Source organism: Mixophyes fleayi, chromosome 8, assembly GCF_038048845.1.
Source record: "Mixophyes fleayi isolate aMixFle1 chromosome 8, aMixFle1.hap1, whole genome shotgun sequence".
NCBI lineage: Eukaryota > Metazoa > Chordata > Amphibia > Anura > Limnodynastidae > Mixophyes > Mixophyes fleayi.
The window spans coordinates 117,945,796-117,968,207 of NC_134409.1; the positions used below are offsets into that span (position 1 = coordinate 117,945,796).

The window sequence follows — 22,412 nt, forward strand, 5'->3', positions numbered from 1 at the left end:
TACTTGTTTGGTATTTTTATGTTTGTTTGAGTCCCTGCTAACTATTGATCATGTTGATTTTGTAGAGAGCCCATTACAGTTCTTTGTTAACTATCCAAACACTGGAAGCGTTTCAGCATATGGGCCAGGACTGATCTATGGTGTCGCCAACAAGCCTGCCACATTCACCATAATTACTGAGGATGCCGGGGAAGGTACAGCTTTCTAAAGTGTGTGCATATGTATGTACGTGTGTGTGTGTGTGTGTGTGTGTGTGTGTAGTTTTGAGACAATTTTTATTTTTGAAGGTGGATTGTTAAGTTTTTACTTTTCTATTTTGCTGTTTAACCTTTCTCCTCCTTTTTCTGTTCTCTCACAGAGGTATTTGATTTAAATTTTGTATTTTTTTTTCTCCCTTTTCAACCCTATTTTCTAGGTGGTCTTGATCTGGCTATTGAAGGGCCCTCAAAAGCAGAGATCAGTTGCCTTGATAACAAAGATGGAACTTGTGGGGTCACCTACCTACCTACACTACCCGGGGACTACAGCATCCTGGTGAAATACAACGATACGCATATTGCCGGAAGCCCCTTTATTGCCAAAGTTACTGGTAAAGTAGAACTTGGTCACACTACTCATGTAAAGATAATAACGTGATCGAATTATGTACTCTGTGACCGTAGTCATAAACAAAGTTTAAATTTAAGTTATCAGAACTGATGAGGTCTCCCAGAAAACGTTTATTAATTTATAAATCCATTTAAGTAAAACTAAACCATAAAATGAAGCATTTAAGCTCCTTCTAGTTGTAAATTTCAACAGTGCGCTCAGAGCAAAGAATATTTGAGGATGATAGAAGCGCTTTGGTTTAATTCTGTTTTGGTAAATATATGTTGTGAAATGGACATTGGTTGCTATGTGTGTGGGGTCTAAATGATCAGCTAACCCAATGAAAATCAATTAAGATTCTTATCCGAGTGCTGGAAAAAATGTTTTCAGCCCATGAAGGCTACACTGCCTGTGCATTACAGCGTGTGATTGTGCAATATGGACAAATTGGACATCGCCCCTGTATAGTTTACCCTAATCTACGATATGTCAGGCCTTTTTTTTTTTTTTTTTTTTTAAATCCGTTTTAATCTCATACTGTGTATCAATTGTCAATTTGTATCCTTGCATTAACTATGAAAATGTGTAGAACTTCAAACATAAACTGCATGACACAGAAACCCGTAAGGAATCCCTTGGCTTAGTCTGTTCGTTCCAGGGACTGTTTCTGAGCAGCAGAAGCTGAGAACATATAATGCTCATTACTCTGCTTGTGCATCCAGTTTACAGGATTGTACGGTTTAATGTGAGTAATGTATGTTTTGCCTTGTGTGGTTAATTAGAAGAAGGGATGTCATCTGTTATGCCTTTAGATGACAGCAGGAGACGTTCCCAAGTCAAACTGGGGTCCGCGGCTGATTTCTTGCTGGATATCAACGAGACGGATCTCAGCCTGTTGACAGCCAATATCAAAGCTCCGTCTGGTCACGATGAGCCATGTATCCTGAAGAGACTGCCGAATAACCACATTGGTAAGCCCAAAACGTGATGCAATAATACAGGGATTACTTTATTAGATTAGCATTTCTTTGTGATGCATTCCTCTTCTTGTCTTAATTTAATTTACTTTTAATATAGTTCACATTTAACCGATTGTGTGTACTGTGCAGTAATATTCACTGAAATGATAAAGTCCATGTGGTATAATTACTAAACTGCGTGTTTGAAAAGTGGAGATGTTGCCTGTAGCAACCAATCAGATTCTAGTTGTCATTTTGTAGAATGTACTAAATAAATAACTAAAATCTGATTGGTTGCTATAGGCAACACCTCCACTTTATCAAACCTGCAGTTTAGTAAATATATCCCCATGTGTCTTTTTAGGTGAAGTCCTGTCTTTGGTAGAGCTGTTATTAATATCAGGTATTCCCTTTAAAGGAGTTGGCTACCTGCAGGAAATAATTGCCACACATTATATTCCGGGAGAGGGTCAGGGAGGTGTTGACCTCTGACAGTCATGTGCTGCAGTTACTTCAGATGTCCCTTAATCCAACCTTATCCCAGGGACCATCTAATGCTGAAGAGGTTATTGACAGACCATTCAAATTAGATTTAAACCTTTTTTTTCCTTCAGGGTTTTCTGTAGAATCCAGAATGAGAGAATAAATTGGGTTTAGTCCAGTTGGAGAGGTGTACAAGTGGTATTCTGTGGTGGGCCAAATATACAGGTTAAGACAATGTAACAAAATGGGCAAAAAGGGCACATAAAGGAGTCTGATAGGGGGTTCCCTAATACCTAAGCCTCTGGTGTTCTAGAAAGACATTGTTTTAATGAGGTGTGTCCTCTTTAACACCTAAAGTATCTAGCATAACCCAAATTCTATATCTGGACCTTCGTTCAAACTTAAGTGGGAAACCTAACTAAGCCAAACTTAAGTTCTAAAACACCAAGAAAAAAAAAATAAATCTATGATCTTGCTGCATATAATTCTATAAATGTAAAATAATTTGTAGAGGTCCATGTTACCCCTCATGTTCCTTAAATGTGTATGGATTGTTGGTCTGGGCCCACCCTTGATATGTTCTGAATACAGGTACACTTTAACAATCTGTATCTCTGAATCGGGATCCTATAAAAAGGGATCCAGTAGACCAGATTGTTTAAATTATCAGACTTTCTAATGAGCAGGTAGACCCGACCTCTTTATATAGTATAGTAAATAAAACTGTATTAATCACCTTTGTTACCATAGCTAAAATGCAAGGAAATTCAGAGATAATAGTTGCTGGGTGCTATTATGTATGCAGATTTTTACGGAAATTGTTGCCAAAAAATGGGGTTTTGTTAAACGTATATACAGTAGAATTCTAATGCGCAAAATCCACACTCTTGTTTTCCAGGTATATCTTTTATTCCACGGGAAGTGGGTGAACATTTAGTCAGCATAAAGAAAAATGGCCGACATGTGCCCAACAGTCCTATAGCCATCATGGTCTACCAGTCAGAAATAGGCGATGCCAGCAAAGTGAAAGTCTATGGACCAGGGCTGACAGAGGGACGTACATTTGAGATGTCCGATTTTGTGGTGGACACAAGAGAAGCTGGTGGGTGATTGTCCCTTATGCTAATCTCTACGTATGACCTCCAGAGAGCTTTTATAACATGTCATCTCTTCCAGGTTATGGTGGGCTCTCATTGGCGGTTGAGGGACCCAGCAAAGTTGACATTCAGACTGAAGACTTGGACGATGGCACCTGCCAGGTCTCGTATTGTCCAACAGAGCCAGGTGTTTATATCATATCCATCAAATTTGCAGATGAACACATCCCAGGTGAGACCAACCCAGCAAATTGCTAAATACACTTGGGGCTAGATTTACTAAGCTGCGGGTTTGAAAAAGTGGGGATGTTGCCTATAGCAACCAATCAGATTCTAGCTGTCATTTTGTAGAAGGTACTAAATAAATGAAAGCTAGAATCTGATTGGTTGCTATAGGCAACATCCCCACTTTTTCAAACCCGCAGCTTAGTAAATCTAGCCCTTTATTTCTTCTTTTCAGTATAGACTGTCAGTGAGGATGTGTTGAGAATTGTTCTTCATGATTATCATCCTTAAAGGGTTACTGCGGATAAAATAGATTTTTGTTTATACCCAGCATCCCCCTCCCTCTGTGGAATCTCGCTGTTCCCAAGATACAGACTTTCAGATTATGTAACAAGACCTTGAGAATTCCGAACAGGCTTTGTGTTGTGTAGAATGAAGTCATCTAGAAGCATAGGAGAGTTTATTCTCTGAGTATCTTCATGAGAACAATGGGGTCTCAAGCTTTCATCTCCCTTATTTCTACTGATCGGGTTGGGATTAATGGAGAGGTGATAATCCCTTTTAATATGAAATGGAAAAAGGTAGAAAATGATTACAACAGATATTACGTAATATTAAGATGATTATTATCGCTTACAAATCTGTCTACATCAGAAGTAAACTCTCAGGGCTTGTTGAAGACCAAGCCTTTTGAAGGCCAAAAATGACCCTAATCCATAACCTCATACTTGCCTACTTTTCGGCAAGTGTAGTCCGGGAGAGGGGCGTGACTAGAGGGTGGGATGTGGCCAAACGCGTCATTTTTGGCTCCACCCCTGCGATGAAAATGCTGTTTTGTCCCGGGGGGCGAGGCCAAAATGGCGCGATTCACAGCGAATCGCGTCATTTAGGCTAGGCAGTTGCGGGATGCGGGAGACTTGCTTGCTCTCCCGGGAGTCCGTGAGACCGACCCCAATTTCGGGAGTCTCCTAGACATTCCGGGAGAGTTGGCAAGTATGCATAGCATGTGAGCCAGCCTGCAGCCCACTATAACCCTGAGCCCACTGGTGATGTCCTAACTAATCCCAATGACACCATGTCCCCAATCAATTATGTAGCAGGCCCCATTAGACAACCTACGCTCCCATCTAGGGCCCCGTGTGCAGTGAGGGGCCCGGATTACTCAAATCCATTTTTGTGCTTTTGTTTTTTTTCTTTGACGAAGGGGGGAGAGGGTGCTAAGTGTGGCCCAAACCAGTTGTCTATGGCCCCATTGGGTCTTAATGATCTGGACCCCCAGAACTAGGTTTAGAACTGTACTGGTTTCCCAACTTGTAACTCCTCCACACCTGTTGTTCATATGTAGACACCAGCAATATGTCCTATCTAGATATAGGATACAATCTGTATGTAACTAGACTATTTGTATGTGTATATATTATATTTTTTTTATTGCTACTTGTTTGAATATTCAGGAAGCGCCTTCACAGCCAAGGTGACTGGAGAAGGGAGAGTGAAAGAGAGTATTACAAGGAGGAGAAAGGCTCCTTCTGTGGCCACAGTAGGGGGCATCTGTGAGCTAAATTTAAAAATATCAGGTGAGATAATGAGTTCATACTGTTAAGTAATGTTTTATTTGAGTATTTTATACAATACATTTGTGTTTAGTAGCTACTTATTACTTGCCTCCATCTGCATTTACTTTGTGTACTGTTGTCTATAGATTGTGTGTTTTCTGTGTATTGTGCTTTCTCAGTTACTTGGTTTCAACTGGCTTTGTCTCGAAAGGCTCTTTCACTGCCTCTGCCTATTGCGCCACCTACTGGACAGAAGCAAACTCTTCAGTCTCCTCTCTCTGACCAACCGACCGTGGCACCAATGGCTGTAGGGACGGAGGGTGTGTGTGCTGCAATACTTTGCATGTGCAGGAATATCGCTTGCAGAACAGCTTCTTAAACTGCATGCAGATTTGTTGGTGTGTTTTTGTGGGATCTGCTCATGGTTATTAAATAGATTCTTTAATCAAAAAGAATATAATTTATATTAAAAGTTTTTTACATTTTTGAATTATGAGCTCATTTCCTTGGCACCTACCGATTGGGTTATGGCGCTTACCTCCTGGGGTTCCATGCATTGCATGAATCGGGACATTCTCCTTGCTCCCAGCGCTGCTGTGACACATTGTACTCTGAGGACAAGCCTCAGTGTATGCAGCAGCAGAGAGGTCTGTGATATCTCTGCTCCCCCATACTGGCATCGAATTGCCGCCAAACTTAAACTTGTTCAGAGGGGAACTGATCGCAGATCTGTTCCTCTCCGATATGGGCCTGGCAGTGTCACGTTAGTGCAAATGTTAGAGGAACAGATCACACATCAGTCTCCGAGTAACTGTGGAGGATCACCGCAGCGGTGAGTGAAGGGAAGGAGCTAATGTTGGATGGGGTGAATGATGGGAGGAGTTAACGAAAGGATAGAACAGTGGTTTCCAAACTGTGCGCCGTGGCTCCCTGGGGTGCCGCGGCGATCTCGCAGGGCTGCCGCGGCCAAGGCCTGGGGTAAGCAAGGTGGGGGACTACTTGATTATTTTGACTTAGGGGTGCCTTGAAAAAGTTATGGAGGCCCTAAGGGTGCCTCGAACTAAGAAAGTTTGGGATCCACTGGGATAGAGGGTTGATGGAGGATAATAATGATGCAATGGAGGAGGGGGTTAATGATGGATGGATTTTTGATGGAGTGTTGAGGTTAGTAATGATGCAGAAAGGAGGAGGAATTGATGACTGAGGACGGGGGATTTAATGAGAATGAAGAAGTTAGATGGCTTTGTGGATGGGGGGGGAATTATTATAATGATGGCGGTGAGATGATCTGGTGAAGAAGATAAATTGATGGGGGGATTATGATGAGAGGAGGGTGCTGAAGGGAACAGTGTGATGGAAAAGGAATTTGGGTGGGTAATCCTGATGCTGAGGGGAATGGATCTGTTAGAGTAGTGAGAAGGAGAACAAAGAATGGACTTCAGGGGGTGATAGTGAGCTGAGGAAGAGGGTTGAGGTGGGGATAGAGTGAGGTTATGCTGTGGATTAACGTGTTCTGTCCCTAAGAGGGGTGAGTGTTAGGATGGAGGGGGCTATATGTGTATGGTCCACTATTTATTAGGAGATATCATAAATAAGTTATAATCCTCTATCTGTCTGACGGGGGTTTTCTTATCTTTATTAATTTTATTAAGTGCCTATATCAGGAAAGATCCGGTTACTGGATCTGAGCAGTTAGATTTATGTGCAGTCGCGATGTCATTTGTGGATCATGTGGTACATGACGAGAATGATTTTATTTAACGGTCCGATGGCTATCATTGTATGGCCACGTTTTCTCACCGAAACCTGATAGATTCCAATTGGAATTTGGAATGTCACCGGCATTCTTTAAAGATAAGTTAAATCTCCATCTGGAGATAACGTAGTGTCACGAATTTATAATTCTTTTACATAGATGCCATTGATCTCATGCTGCTGGATGTGATCAGATTATTGCAGTACAGGGCTGCATCCGATTTAAAAACACACCTGTAACAGGCCTCAATGGAAGTGATTATGTCAGATCATGTGATCTGTACAATGCAATTACACACCGTCACATGACTAAAAAATTATATTGTGCATCTTAGCCCCCTCTGTGTAAGTGTTACAAACAAAATATTATTTTATGTGATTGACATATTTCCAAACTACTTTTTTTTTTTGTCACAGTGCAGCTCCTTGTATTTATCCTAATTTGTGTTTTTAAATGACAGCCCCCTGCTAAAACATACAATAAACATACATTAAAGTAATAAGTGCAGCACACAAGCATAAAATATATTTAGATGGCAATGCTGGGGTTTACAATGGCAATAATTTAGTTTTGCTGATTATGGATACAATTGTTTATCTTTTCATACAGACCCTTCAGCTTCTACTGGTTTTTGTAGTACTTTTTATGCTGCAGTATTATTGGCTGCTTTTTGTTTTTAAATGTTAGAACTCAAAATGGATTTAATTAAAAGATTGATTGGATGTTAAAGAAGAACTTAATGGAATTTTTTATTGTGACAAAGATCATTTCTGTTCCAAGTGACAGAACTGCATGCAGCCGACTCTCACACCTGGGGCTAGTGATGTTGGTTCTGGGTAACAGAGGGGAAAAATGATCAATGCAAACTGCATCCTGTATAAGGTTGTCAATGGAACAAATTGGGTGGCTTCTGTAGAGTAGAGACTAGTTGGGGGAGGAAGCGCCATTGCCACCAAAAATTCCATGAAGTACATTTCTTTAGCTAACGGATGAATTTAATTCTCCGCAATATGCCTCCGAAATGGTCGCAGCGATGGAACATTGCAATTTTTTCTTCACACCCCATAGAGGTGCGCAGGATATTCCTCAATGTTCGGTTACTATAGCACGCGGTAATCCTGGGGATGTCTGACACCATATCACGGAGGACTGAATTCCTCTCGTTATGTGATCAAACAGAGGTTGGCTGAGATCTGTCTTTGCCGGTTGCATTTCGCACTAGTCTCTCCAAGACGGTGTCCATCCTTATTTGATGGGAGTTGTAACCTTTCAAAGACTATACATCCAGCATGAGGCACGCTGACACAGTAGTGTATGGCACGGACTGCGGGTGTGATTTATTCATTGTGCTTTCCACGTAGAGCTCTGACCTCACAGTATGTCACCTTCATTTTATTTCCTCAGAAATCGACAAACGGGAAATGACCGCTGAGGTCACCAGCCCATCAGGACGGAGGGACGAGGCTGAGATAGTTGACCTTGGCCAGAACACATCGTGTGTGCGCTTCATTCCACAAGAAATGGGGGTGCACACAGTGAGTGTAAGATACAAAGGGGAGCATGTGCCGGGCAGCCCGTTCCAGTTCACCGTGGGGCCCCTGGGAGATGGGGGAGCTGAGAAAGTGAAGGCTGGAGGTCCAGGACTGGAAAGAGGAGAAGCCGGTGTTCCAGGTAGGCATCCAGTCCATCCTAAACCTGCCCGTAGCTGGTCCAGCAGATTGCAGTACGTCTCACATCTGTGCTTTGTATCGATACCTAGACCAAAAACAGAAACATTTTTAAAGTTGCCAAATGTCCTCTTAACATGACTACAGTTATTAGGAATGTTCTTGTGCTGAACGCAGAGCCCCTTATCAGTTGTGATATTTAGAATTAATAAATGTTATACGATATTCAAGAAAATGAGATGTATGTTGGTGAATCCTTTAACAAGTGACATAATCGGGAATAATGTAATTTCACAGATTCTATTTAGCATCAATTAGTCATTTTCCTGTGCTGCGTCTTGTCTCTCTCCAGCTGAATTCAGCATATGGACACGTGAAGCAGGTGCTGGAGGTCTTTCCATTGCAGTGGAGGGGCCAAGCAAAGCGGAGATATCCTTTGAAGATCGCAAGGATGGGTCCTCTGGAGTGTCTTACGTTGTCCAAGAACCTGGTGTGTTTGTCATTGTGTGTGATAAGTACAATGTTTACATGGCTATCTGTATTTCCATTCCTCTTACGTAGCTCATTCTATGCAGAGCTGTGTGAGATCTTGCTTCTTGCTCATTGCCTGTGTAATGGGACTTTCTGTGCATTCAAACCAAAAAATGAACCAAGGAGTTTATTGGGAATATTCGGTTGGGTGTTGCTTTAAGTATGATAAAAATGAGCAGGCAGAAGCGGGTGGACCGTGGTTTTATAACTGCCTATGGTAATTTTATCTTGCACGCGTCTAGAAATATAACTGCACAGCACCTGGCACAATATAGCCCAAATATATTATCATAGGTTTATTAGTGCCCACTAGGGATCAGAGCTTTGGCTAACTAACTTGCTTCAGGGAAAAGGCTGGTCATGGCCTCTCTACCACGTTCTTATAGAATCTCAAGACCTTTCATCACTCTTTACGTCACAACACTGTGATTTAGTGTGTGTCTCAAGCATTGAGGGGTAACATTAGGTAGCTGGAGGGAGTGGCCCTCTGGGCTTCAAAGGGGCCACACAGAGGAAGGAGGGAGAGCACAGTGCACGCCCTCTTCTCCAGGTATGTCATGTGACCTCCCTGCGCTGTGCGGGGGGGGGTGGTCATGTGACCTCCCTGCGCTGTGCAAGGGGGTGGTCATGTGACCTCCCTGCGATGTGCGGTGGGGGGTGGTCATGTGACCTCCCTGCGCTGTGCGGGGGGGGGGGGGGGGTCATGTGACCTCCCTGCGCTGTGCGGGGGGTGGCCATGTGACGCTGAAGTTGGCTACCTCCGTTATAATAATAAGAGCAGCCGGTTGAGGGTCCATAAGAGAAGGCTCGGTGGGCTGCCTGTTGCCCACTGCTGATGTAAAGTGTACCAGACACCCACACACCATGGAACTCTCCATTTTGTTGGTTGAACTAACGAGGATGCAAATGCAGCCTATCTATTACCTAGGTACAGTTCCTCAGTCACAAGTTCTTAGGAAACTGACAGGCTGCCTTCTTGTTCACGACAGGTGAACTTTAATTACCTATGGAATAGTTTTCATGAATGTAACTGTAGAAAGTGTTGGTGCCCATAGTAACCTATAACATTCCAGCTGTCATTCTTCGAGTACACTATAGAAAATAAAAGCAAATATCTGATTGGTTGCTATGTTCTCCTTTTCTGCACGGTTACCTGTGGAACAGAGTTATAAATGTCCCCTATTTTGTAAGCGTTTCCACATAATATATGACCTATGGCCATTATACCATGTAACTTTATTTTGTTTTTCTTATTACAGGGGACTACGAAGTGATCATCAAGTTCAACGATGAACATATCCCTCAGAGCCCGTTCATGGTGCCAATCATCGCTCCCTCTGATGACGCCCGCAGGCTCACTGTCTCTAGTCTTCAGGTGAGGCACAAGGAAACATCTCTACCGGCTGCCACCTGCTGACCCATTAAGTCCTTGTCACCGAGTGTAGTGGGAAAAATACATAGAGCTATAGCCAGCAATCCTCCAAACCTCACCCTGTACGTTCCAGCGGAGACCCCCAGCTTATATGTTCTGTAGGACTCGAAGGCACCTTAGTATAAACTTTCATTTGTTTAAAAGTTAATTCTTAGTTAATTTAGTAATTAATTAATAAATTATAATTTGGTCTTCTGTTTGATACTATTGAACATTTTTCACAGACATGAATTTCTAAAAATAATTGCATTTAGCAAAATACTGAAAATGAACCCTCCTAATGTTCCATATTGTCCCTTCACAATTAATTGAAAACTATTATATTACTGTAAATCAGGACAATCCTGACAGCCTACCTTTTTTTTGCCCCACTCACTATACTGCCCCTATAGGCTTAATTGCATAACAACATTATTAAAATTAGTATTTAGCCGACAAACTTCTAGTTTAAACATGTAAGGTGTCCTCTTTACAGAAATACTACTGTGACTACTGCTGTACACATAAGTCATTCTAAAATCCTGTTATGATTAATAACCTAGTACAATTGTGTAACCTGTACAGTGCATGGTACCAGGTGAGAATCAGAAGAACAGAGAGGAGTCCACACAATAGGTTTATTGCTCAGTCTCTACAAGGTCATTAATAGGTCACAGTGGCATTATGGTGTCTTTCTTGTGTTTCATTTAAAGACCTTTGACAGCTCTTCTCTCCGCAATACCGTTATCTGCTAAAGAGGGAGACCAGATGCGATCACTTTCATAGCTGCACAGTATTGTATTGCTACAGATTGCTCCAGTACTCAGTCTCTCTTTGGCATTTAGCTGGGAACCGGTAAAAAGCATATTTCTGGTACAGACCAGCTTCAGTACGTCTGCTGTTGGTGGAGTACAATCTCTGTCATCTTCAGGCTCCTATAAAACAGGGGTTGTACTCCAACAAAAGCTGCAGACCTCTGGCTTACACTGATTTGGTGATACTCTGAATGAAGATTTCAACCAGGAACATCCTGCGAGGTTCCTACAGGAAATAATTGAATCTACCCCTGGAAGGTCAGTGCAGACAAGAATCTTCAACTTGTGGATGGCGAGACAGAACAGACGGTTAGGCCACAATATTCAGAGTCTGTTCCTGAAGGAGTTCTGATCCATCTGTCTGCAGTATTAATTAAGATCTTAATATTGAATTTTGTTTTATAAAGTCTACAATATTGTAATATATTATAATATAGTATTACAATATTATAATCTGTACAGCCATATCCTGAGGACTCCAGAGCAGGCCAGATCTACAGCTTGAAGGACTAAAGAATATGTCTATATAAAAATACACATGTCTGCACAGCACATGTTAGATAAATACTGCAGTAGAGCGTCTGATTCAGTCATGTCGCTCCTCTTGTGCACAGCGCTATCATTGAATTACAGAATCTTTTACTCTCCCTGTATATTAACATGTGATACCACAGCCGTGTGTTCAGGCCTTCATAAAAGACATAATATGTAATCGTGGAACCGTTTCTTCACTGCCCTTGATTGTAAGACATGAAATTATTTCTGATAGTTACGGTATTGGGATGAAAGCTGTTTTCATGACAACGGGATGTTCGCGTTAGATATAGTGATATATTCTGTCTTAAGTGTGCCTAGAATTATAGACTGGCAGGCACAGAATTTAGACCCTATTCTTTGTTTTATTAAACATACATATATATTTGACTCCCACTACATCCAGCCATGTACAAAGTCTGTGACAGCCTTCAGACCAGAACTAACACCTGCCAACATTCCCATTAGAAAACCGAGACATTAAGACCATGCCCCCAATCTGCCCAAATTGCACCCACTGTAGTTGTTGGCACTTTTCTTTATCTAGTAGGTCATGTCCTTTCTGGTGGGCAAAAATTGGGACTGTCTTGAGAAAATCAGGACTTTTGCCCGATGTATTTTCATTTAGCCCCAGTAATAAATAATGTATTTAGTTTAGGTTTTTCATTAGACCTCTAATTTTCAGGAGTCCGGCCTGAAGGTGAATCAGCCGGTGTCATTTGCCATCAGACTGAATGGGGCAAAGGGCAAGATTGATGCCAAGGTGCATAGTCCCTCTGGAGCTGTGGAGGAGTGCCATGTGTCTGAGCTGGAGCAGGGTAAGGACTGTGATTGTAAAATGTGTGATGGTTTCACATTATGTATTTCTCTCTTCTATGATGTCGCTTGTAATCACCCGCTCTGTGCTTTCTGGGGAACCATGTGTCACACTATGTGCTTTGCATCAATTTCCATAGTCTGAGATGCTTCTAAAATAATACTTCCCTGTCCAATCTATTCATTGCTTTACAAATTGCTAGTAAACGTAAATAAAATTTAATTTTTAAGAGTCAACTTTCACAGTCATTCACAACTATATTACTCATTGTAAACTATTGTTCTCTGTATTTCTGGATCAGAGAGAGGATTTCTTCCATAGGCTTATTGTCAGGAAGTCTGATGTGCATAGGAGAAATTCCATACCACGTCTACAAATGTGTTTAAAGAGAGTGTCCACATTTTATTATTTAACGTGAGGGGCCAGCTGTGCAACTTTCTCGTATATTGCAGACCGCTGCAGCTAATAGAACGCAAACACATGCCACAGGTGACCAGTTTTTGTAGGGTTACTATTTATGGGCTCGTACATGGTCACCATAGCATCAAACAAGGTGTTGCCCATAGCAACCAATCAGATTCTAGCTATAATTGTCTAGAATATACTGGATAAATGATGGCTATAATCTTATTTTTTGAAGGTTTGATAAATCTACCCCATAATCTGTGTAATTGCCATATCTGAGTTCTGTTCTGTTCATCCTTCAAGCCACTTTTATACTATATTAGACAAGAAAATAACTTGTGTTTGCTGACCCCAGATCCTAACACACCGGCAGACACATACCATTATAGGTGTATTTATGTGTACTGGATTGCGTTGAGTCTCATTCTATAGGTCTGATTGCCTCATGATGACACACAGGTTCCTAATAAATCCATAGACCACTTTCTCACAAATGTTCTTTCAACAAAATGCCTCCATTGTGTGTAGGTGACGTGTAAACTAACCATTGTGTGTAGGTGACGTGTAAACTAACCATTGTGTGTAGGTGACGTGTAAACTAACCATTGTGTGTAGGTGACGTGTAAACTAACCATTTTCCGAATATGTGAAATGCGTTTTGCGCATCTTCTGACCTTTTTCTGGCCCATGATCTGACGATCTGTATGTAACAATCTCCCAGACAAGTATGCAGTGCGTTTCATTCCACGGGAGAATGGCATACACACAATCGATGTGAAGTTTAATGGCAGCCACGTGCCCGGCAGCCCCTTCAAAGTGCGAGTTGGAGAACCGGGGCAAGAGGGAGACCCGGCCCTTGTGACAGCGTACGGAGTAGGACTGGAGAGAGGAGTCACAGGTATGTGAGCACTGTGTGGGTCTAATTGTAAACATACTAGGAGGTTAATTAGCTGCTATTAAAATGACCCTAGGGGCAGGGACTAATGTGAGTGAGTTCTCTGTACAGCGCTGCGGAAATAGTGGCGCTAATAAATGATGATGAATCGTTTGTTACAGCGTCCTACTGCTTGAGGGTCATGAGTTCTTACGCAAAACATTGTAAAGTACTATAAAAGTGAATTGCATGCCTACGCCTGGTTTTGAAGTGGGTGGGAATAGAACATAGTGAGGTCATCAGAGTGCTTAGAGAGCAGTACAGAGTGCCTCCCACAAGTTCTATACAATCTTACAGCTTCTGATACAATGTCCTGTACCCTTGTATGATTGCGTTAGTTTGGGGATTGTTGCATGTGATTGATACTGGGAGGGAAATGGAGGAAAGCAGGAAGCAACCAACTGAGCTATAATGGGAGATCTACAATAGGGGGGGGGGGACCACAATGACGCAGGAGGATTGTGTTGTCCAAAACACATCTATGTAAAAAAATGTTCACATGTCCAATAATGTTCACATGTCCAACTAGTTCAGCACCAGGAATAAGCCCACATTTTCCGTACACCTCTTCTAGACTGTAGGTAACCCATGATGGACAGAGAGGTGTTTGATGGCCCCTAGTGCTCCGACCAAGTAAATGCAGTTTCTCCTTCCTTGTTTTTTTTTCTGTTCATTGTCCCCTCACAAAACCCCTGGTCTAAACATAGTATATCAGCTGTGAGCAGACAACAGAAGTCTGTGAGTAAGGACAGATACGTTGACAGTTTGATGGTCCGGAAATGATGCAGTCCCCCCTCGCAGTCCGCCTGTGTGTGTCTGATAAGCTCACAGCACGTTCACGGTTATGGTGTGCGTCCTTGCGCTCTGCCAGCCCTTTGTTTAACAACAGATGTTCTTCATTCATTCCATTTATAAATAAACATTATTTCCCTGAGTGATGGACCAGTACATAGAACAATAGCATAGATAATGCTCTTCATGGGTGAGTGGTATGATTTCAGTGGGACCTTGGAGTCTGGAGATTGGATTTAGGGCTGCGCTACCCACACATCAGCGTTGCGTCATTGCGATTAATTAGTGGACCTTGTTCTGTCCATACTGCTTTTATTAACAATTAGACAGTTACAGCAACAGTACACGAGAGAACAAGACTATGTAAAGTTTATCTGAAGTCAGTATTAAACCCTTCCATCCTTTGCATGTCGGGTTACTTATTCATTAGGTTGTTAGACCTGAAAGGTGTAAGATTTTACATTACTGCAGAGGCCCACTCATATAATGCATATTAGATGGATACTTGATAGCACGCACATTCTATTATAAAGAGAGGTTTTTATTTAGCTATTTTAGTGTGTGTACTTTAGGAGTGCAGTGCCATTGCATGCAGGTGGAGGTGGTGTTGCTATCTTAAATGATTTGTACAACTTGAGAGGACCTCTCTTGAAGTTGCTTTATTTAACTTCATTGACTGTTTTGCAATTTTATATATGCTATATTATCAGACTGCTTATTTTTGTTATCTTGGTGTACAGCACATCTCAGCTTTAGATATTATGGCATAAAAGAATATAACAAAATTAGTACAACTCCACAAAATATATTGGAAATACCAGGTAAAAGGGAACGAGGAGCACCTCTTGGAGAAGGAAGGTGGGAACCATACAGGCAATCCCAGAAAAGTATTGGATGTATTCTATTTGTGGGTGACCATAATTAGAGAGAGCCCAGGATCCTCAGGTCCTGAAAGTGGAGGTAGTGCTAATATCTGAGGACACAACATCTTATCTATGGTAACTATTAATATGTCGCAAACACCACTTCTCTGTGCAGGTAAACAGTCTGATTTCACCATCAACACAAGTAAAGCAGGGCCCGGGGCCCTCTCGGTCACCATTGAAGGGCCGTCAAAAGTGACCATGGAATGTAAGGAGTGTCCAGAAGGCTACAAAGTCCTCTATACACCGATGGCCCCTGGCAATTATATGATTGGAGTGAAGTACGGAGGTCCCAACCACATCCTGGGCAGTCCATTCAAAGCTAAAGTAACAGGTGATTATCCAGAGTGCGGGGCAGCTGGGGCTATGATGGCATCGGCTATATGGACAACTGCAGCTGCGTCGTATAGAGGTTGGACCACGGGTGTTATGTTGGACCACGCGGTTCCACGTCTGAAAACACAATTAGTACATATAGCGCAATCTATATATTTGGACACTGCAAGCAAAATAATGGCGACACAGATGGCAGGTCCACTCAGGCACTGCTGATATATTCTGGGAGTTGGGCCCTGCATTATGTACTAGGGGAGGGGGCCCTGCTGGCATTATGTACTAGGGGGGGGGGGGGTAGCAGTGCTGGCATTATATGTTGGGGTGGCACACTCTGGGTGTATTATTAGGGGACACTGATTAATATAGTGTGAAGCTCTGCTAGTTGTAATGTATGAGAGACTGCTCGCATATATTTGCATTGCATTAAGCAGCTTGCAATAGCAGCAGACTACAGAGGGATGAGCCATTTTTTCACGGAGAACTTGTGACTATCTGGCATCGGCTGATTCCATTCTGCAGGTTTTTCAGATATGTAGCTGTAGGTCGGAGCTGCCAAGAGGAATTTTGGGCTTCTTGGGGTCCCTTCCATAGCTGCTGAAGGGGTTATGTCCACACGAGGTTGGTGGCTTCTCCCACTACACGGGCAGACCTGGGTCTCAGGACGTGGAACCTGCTCCCCCTCTCTGCGTTGCAGTAGGTTGCTGTAGCTGGCAGTAGGTTGCTGTAGCTGGCAGTAGGTTGCTGTAGCTGGCAGCAGGTTGCTGTAGCTGGCAGTAGGTTGCTGTAGCTGGCAGTAGGTGGCTGTAGCTGGCAGTAGGTTGCTGTAGCTGGCAGTAGGTGGCTGTAGCTGGCAGTAGGTGGCTGTAGCTGGCAGTAGGTGGCTGTAGCTGGCAGTAGGTGGCTGTAGCTGGCAGTAGGTGGCTGTAGCTGGCAGTAGGTTGCTGTAGCTGGCAGTAGGTTGCTGTAGCTGGCAGTAGGTTGCTGTAGCTGGCAGTAGGTGGCTGTAGCTGGCAGTAGGTGGCTGTAGCTGGCAGTAGGTGGCTGTAGCTGGCAGTAGGTTGCTGTAGCTGGCAGTAGGTTGCTGTAGCTGGCAGTAGGTTGCTGTAGCTGGCAGCAGGTTGCTGTAGCTGGCAGCAGGTGGCTGTAGCTGGCAGTAGGTGGCTGTAGCTGGCAGTAGGTGGCTGTAGCTGGCAGTAGGTGGCTGTAGCTGGCAGTAGGTGGCTGTAGCTGGCAGTAGGTGGCTGTAGCTGGCAGTAGGTGGCTGTAGCTGGCAGCAGGTGGCTGTAGCTGGCAGCAGGTGGCTGTAGCTGGCAGTAGGTTGCTGTAGCTGGCAGCAGGTGGCTGTAGCTGGCAGTAGGTGGCTGTAGCTGGCAGTAGGTGGCTGTAGCTGGCAGCAGGTGGCTGTAGCTGGCAGTAGGTGGCTGTAGCTGGCAGCAGGTGGCTGTAGCTGGCAGTAGGTGGCTGTAGCTGGCAGTAGGTGGCTGTAGCTGGCAGTAGGTGGCTGTAGCTGGCAGCAGGTGGCTGTAGCTGGCAGTAGGTGGCTGTAGCTGGCAGTAGGTGGCTGTAGCTGGCAGTAGGTGGCTGTAGCTGGCAGCAGGTGGCTGTAGCTGGCAGTAGGTGGCTGTAGCTGGCAGTAGGTGGCTGTAGCTGGCAGCAGGTTGCTGTAGCTGGCAGTAGGTTGCTGTAGCTGGCAGTAGGTTGCTGTAGCTGGCAGTAGGTTGCTGTAGCTGGCAGTAGGTTGCTGTAGCTGGCAGTAGGTTGCTGTAGCTGGCAGTAGGTTGCTGTAGCTGGCAGCAGGTGGCTGTAGCTGGCAGCAGGTGGCTGTAGCTGGCAGTAGGTGGCTGTAGCTGGCAGCAGGTGGCTGTAGCTGGCAGTAGGTTGCTGTAGCTGGCAGTAGGTTGCTGTAGCTGGCAGTAGGTTGCTGTAGCTGGCAGTAGGTTGCTGTAGCTGGCAGTAGGTTGCTGTAGCTGGCAGTAGGTTGCTGTAGCTGGCAGTAGGTTGCTGTAGCTGGCAGCAGGTGGCTGTAGCTGGCAGCAGGTGGCTGTAGCTGGCAGCAGGTGGCTGTAGCTGGCAGCAGGTGGCTGTAGCTGGCAGTCATCCAGATGGTTGGAGGCAAGGGTCTGTTTATTGTATCAATTTAAAAAATATCATGTTCACAGTTCCTATGTGAATGGTTATCATTTGCAAACATCTGTTATTCAGGTCAGGTAACCCCCTCATTGCTGGAGGGGAAGGAGATGCAAGATGTTATAATCCAAGAAGGTAATACTATAGATCTGGATCACTATGTTCTAAAAACAAAAAGTAACAAATTTGGGGCTTCCGGCTATTGCTAATCTCTTTATTGTGACCGTACATGGACAGAAATGTTTTGTTTGTGGCAATAAGACCATTTAACCACAAGCTGAGCCAATAACCCTGTGACCTCTGTATTGTTGCATGTGGTATAATAGATAACTGTTAACTAAAACTTACTTTCAGAATGAGGCTAATCTATATGAATAAATGAATCCGATGTCCGTTAGTCATGTATCCTGTGCTAATCCACTGTTTATCCGCCTTTATTTTCCTTATTGTTTGTCTTATCCCTGTCTATCGTCTGTAATTGACTAGGCCAGAGACTAGTGAGTGTGGGTGGCATCAGCGAGACGTCCTCTATCATAGTGCAGTCCGTGACCCGCGCCTCCACGGAGACGGTGTATAGTGCGCTGCCCAGGTTCGCTTCAGATGCCAGTAAAGTCACATCGAAAGGGGCCGGTCTCTCCAAGGCCTATCTGGGACAGAAGAGCATGTTCACGGTGGACTGCAGTAAAGCAGGTAAGAGTTCAGTCTGTAGCTGCATTTTGTACGGGAAGATGTCTGGCGTTTTTAGTAAAATTCGTGTTGATATTGAAAGGACAAATACAAGGAGCCAGGTTGCACATAAAATGTTATGGCTGTAACCTAACTTTTAGCAGTCTTTTTCTGTTGACAGTGGATGCACATTGTGGTGAAACGAGATATTAATATCACCCTAACCAGCCTGTCCCTCGTTTCTCATAAAATGTGGATAATATCATGTACTTTTTATAGCGCTTGCTTTTGTTCCCCAGCTCAACAGAGTACAACTGCAGTGTCTTCTTACATGTGGATAAGTGAACATTGTAGCTCATTGTAAATATGTATATTGTTTGTTGTTGATATTGCATGGAAGCTGTTAGTCATTGTCCTTAAAGTGAAGCACGGTGGTGGATTATGGGTAAGGATCAGATTGCAGGATACAGATGAGGGGGAAGGCCAATTAGTATCCATTGTTCTCAACGTGACTACTACTTTCAGATTAATCTGTTCTAAATCGCCGCTTCCTTGGCCAACATTACTGTGAGTGTATGTAGTACTTCAGGACACTGGTTCACACACTGTGTCTCCACAGCTATATATGTTTTGTGGAATCTCCCAACAGGAGTACAGGTGGATGTATTCGGTTGTTCAACCTCTACTACTGTGAGATCTACAAGATGTACTGCATGAGGCCTGAGACTAGTCGGATCATCCGTTAGACAACCTAGAGTCCAGCCTAGGGTCCAGTGGGCAGTGAGGAGGCCAGATTACCCTAACCTATTCAGGTTTTGTTTTGTTTTTTGACAAATGGAGGGTGTAAGAGAGCCCAAACCTATGGTTTCCAGTCCTCTTACCTTAGTAGCTGGAGTTAACCTCCCTTGTGATACAAAGGAGGCCACAAAGTATGTAACTGAGTTATGTCCTCAACATCGCTCTCTCCCCGCTACACCTCCCTTGGAACATAATGGATTTCATAGTTCTAATGCTGTAACTATTGGGACTGAGACACATCTAAGGGGGCTGGATATATTTGAATATGTTTTTGTTTTACTCTATAATCAAATCGCTGAAATAAATTCCCATCTAAGCACTTTCAGAATGACTGACTGATTCCAGTACAGTTCACAATCGGACAAAATATAACATTTTAACTTTTTTTTTCTGTATATGGCTTCAGGTTCTAACATGTTACTAGTCGGTGTCCACGGTCCTACCATCCCCTGCGAGGAAGTATCCATAAAACATCTGGGAAACAAGCAGTATAATGTCAACTATCACGTAAAGGAGAAAGGAGATTACACGCTGGTGGTGAAATGGGGAGAAGAACACATCCCGGGGAGCCCCTTCCATGTCACCGTCCCATAAAGTCCACAGGTCTTCCTATTGGGAATCGGAAGAGAGAAAAGACCTTTCTCACCTGATTTACATGGAGATGACATCTAAAGATTATGGGAAACGGCGAAACCTTCATTGTAATTTTATGTGACTTTTTTTATACTAGGGAAATTAAAATTTTATGCGCATCTTAGGTGTCCACTTGATACAAATAGCGAATCTCTACTGCTGAAAGGGCTTATTTATAACTTTGTTTAATATTGTTTGACCCATCGGATGCCAAGTACAATAACTCACTCATGGAAAAGCTGAGTAATGATTTAATAAGGGGACCAAATAAAGTTTCTTAACGATCTGTCTGTATTACAACTGGACTCCCCCCTTCCCCATTATCCGCTATGTCATAGAACTACTGATTGTCCCCGTTGTGTAATCCTCCGTCCGCTTTGTGGCATCTGATGAAGCAGTGAGAATTGTGGTACTTTTTTAGTTTTGTGCCTTGTGTGTATGTGACTGTTCAGTCACTAAGATGAGCAGTGAGAAAAGGCCGTTCATAGATCTCAATTTATCACTCCACCATCACAATAACACTAAATTATATTCTAGCCCAGTCTCTACTGTTTACATTTTAGACAGAAGGTATTTCTTTTTTTTGGGGAGGGGGAGTATCTAAAAATGCCAGCAAGTTTGCATATTGTCTTGTCTACGAAATATCTGAAATCAGCACATAAATTATTACTGTTCTATATATCACACTGATATCAGGTGGGATACTTTTTTTGTTGATTTTTATATATCCTGAAGGTCCTGGGTTGTAATAGTCATCCATATTTAACTTTTACTACACTTATTGTTGCCAATCAAACCCTTACAGAAATATAGCTGATAAGTGTCAAAATGCCATAATTATATGATTATCATCATTTTATAATCATCTAATGATAATTAGATTATTCTATTGATCAACTGATCTGGTTTACGTAGAAGAAAAATACTAATAACTTTAGTACCAAGTACAAGGAGAACTTCTACCATCCCAGCCCACATTATTGCCTAAGTAAATATTTCGAATACATTATTGACCTTGATTAATATCAATTCATGTGACTGAAATAATAGATCTTATCCTTGGTTATGAATTCTACAACTGTTGCATGAGCTTAGTTCATACTGGTTATTACCATTCAATGTTAAATTGACCACTAGAAGGAGAACGTACCAAATTGTATTGGATTTGGCCCCTCTAACCTATGTAAGTGGTGTTGATAACCCTGTCTACCCAAGCAGTGTAGAATTTGGAATGTAATAAAGTGTTTTGTCTTCTTTGGTGAGTGGATGCAGCAAAAACTTCCACAGATATTAATAAAATGTCCACAAACACTAGTTGTAATATGATCATTCTACCTGGGGAACATGAAATTGGCTGCACTTGCAAGTTCCTTTTAGAAACAAAAAAAAAATAATCTTGAGTGTAAGGACAGACATTTTCTTGTAGATCTCTAGAGCCCAGTCGTATGTGGTTTCCAAGCACTTAATGTGGTTCCTAAACAACCAATTATGTGACCACAAACACTTCTGAATGTACAATTACCAAGGAAGGTTACATTTTCAAAGGTGAAATGATCAAAATAAGTTGTTTTTAATAGATAAAATGTATTTTGTTTTCTATGTAAAATAACTTCCTAGCAACCTTTTTTCTTGTAATCTCTTCTAGAATATGCAATACATTTTAAAACACTATTTTGGATACACTAGCTAGCGAACCAAGATATTTGAAGCTTTTTACTGTGTTTTTGTGCCTCACTGTGAAACTCACTACTTTGTAAACCTGAAAAGCAGAAAACAATAAACTGGAATAAATTGTTTAGTATCTGATGCAAACCCTTTGTCTGCATGTTTGTGTTCTGTCACTGGATTACTGTAGTCATTCTGTGTGAATAATCAGACAGGTTCCGCAGTATTCGAATATTATGGCTTAAACCAGTGTTTCTCAACTCCAGTCCTCAGGACCCACTAGCAGTGCAGGATTGCCAGGTGACCAGTGAAATAATTATACCACCTGCTACACTGTGTCAGTCAGTAATGAATACACCTGTGCTCCAACAAGGAGATATGGAAAACATGTACTGCTAGGGGGTCCTGAGGACTGGAGTTGAGAAACACTGGCTTAGAGGGTTTTGGACAGTATACAAAGAGATGCTAATTTTATTCAGCAGTATGCTTATACTACTTACCAGTAGATGGATGTTGTGAGCCACACAGAGCCTAACATGGCTGATAGCGCATTGGCTATATAATAAACGTCGCAACATCTGTTATGGTGGTCACTGATATTAGATGTGGAGTTTTTACAGCATTGTCTGAGGAGTAAGTGAATATCGTAGTAACATAACAGTTTTGTAAGGTCCCAACATGGTCTAGTAGGGGT

General features: G+C 42.7%; 1 protein-coding gene across 3 annotated transcripts in view; it reads left to right on the forward strand.

Annotated features, from left to right (window-relative positions):
- FLNB (filamin B) overlaps nucleotides 1–21,178 on the forward strand; it is a 157,174-nt gene extending 135,996 nt beyond the window's left edge. For all 3 annotated transcript variants that reach the window (XM_075183278.1, XM_075183276.1, XM_075183277.1), the window contains 14 exons: nucleotides 66–194; nucleotides 416–589; nucleotides 1,401–1,559; nucleotides 2,929–3,132; nucleotides 3,207–3,359; nucleotides 4,807–4,929; nucleotides 8,069–8,335; nucleotides 8,684–8,821; nucleotides 10,122–10,237; nucleotides 12,308–12,440; nucleotides 13,566–13,742; nucleotides 15,609–15,827; nucleotides 18,443–18,646; nucleotides 19,827–21,178. In XM_075183278.1, coding sequence (XP_075039379.1) covers nucleotides 66–194; nucleotides 416–589; nucleotides 1,401–1,559; nucleotides 2,929–3,132; nucleotides 3,207–3,359; nucleotides 4,807–4,929; nucleotides 8,069–8,335; nucleotides 8,684–8,821; nucleotides 10,122–10,237; nucleotides 12,308–12,440; nucleotides 13,566–13,742; nucleotides 15,609–15,827; nucleotides 18,443–18,646; nucleotides 19,827–20,014 — 2,384 coding nt within the window. In that variant the 3' untranslated portion in view covers nucleotides 20,015–21,178. The remainder of the gene's footprint in view (nucleotides 1–65; nucleotides 195–415; nucleotides 590–1,400; nucleotides 1,560–2,928; nucleotides 3,133–3,206; nucleotides 3,360–4,806; nucleotides 4,930–8,068; nucleotides 8,336–8,683; nucleotides 8,822–10,121; nucleotides 10,238–12,307; nucleotides 12,441–13,565; nucleotides 13,743–15,608; nucleotides 15,828–18,442; nucleotides 18,647–19,826) is intronic.
- Nucleotides 21,179–22,412: the final 1,234 nt, after the last annotated feature.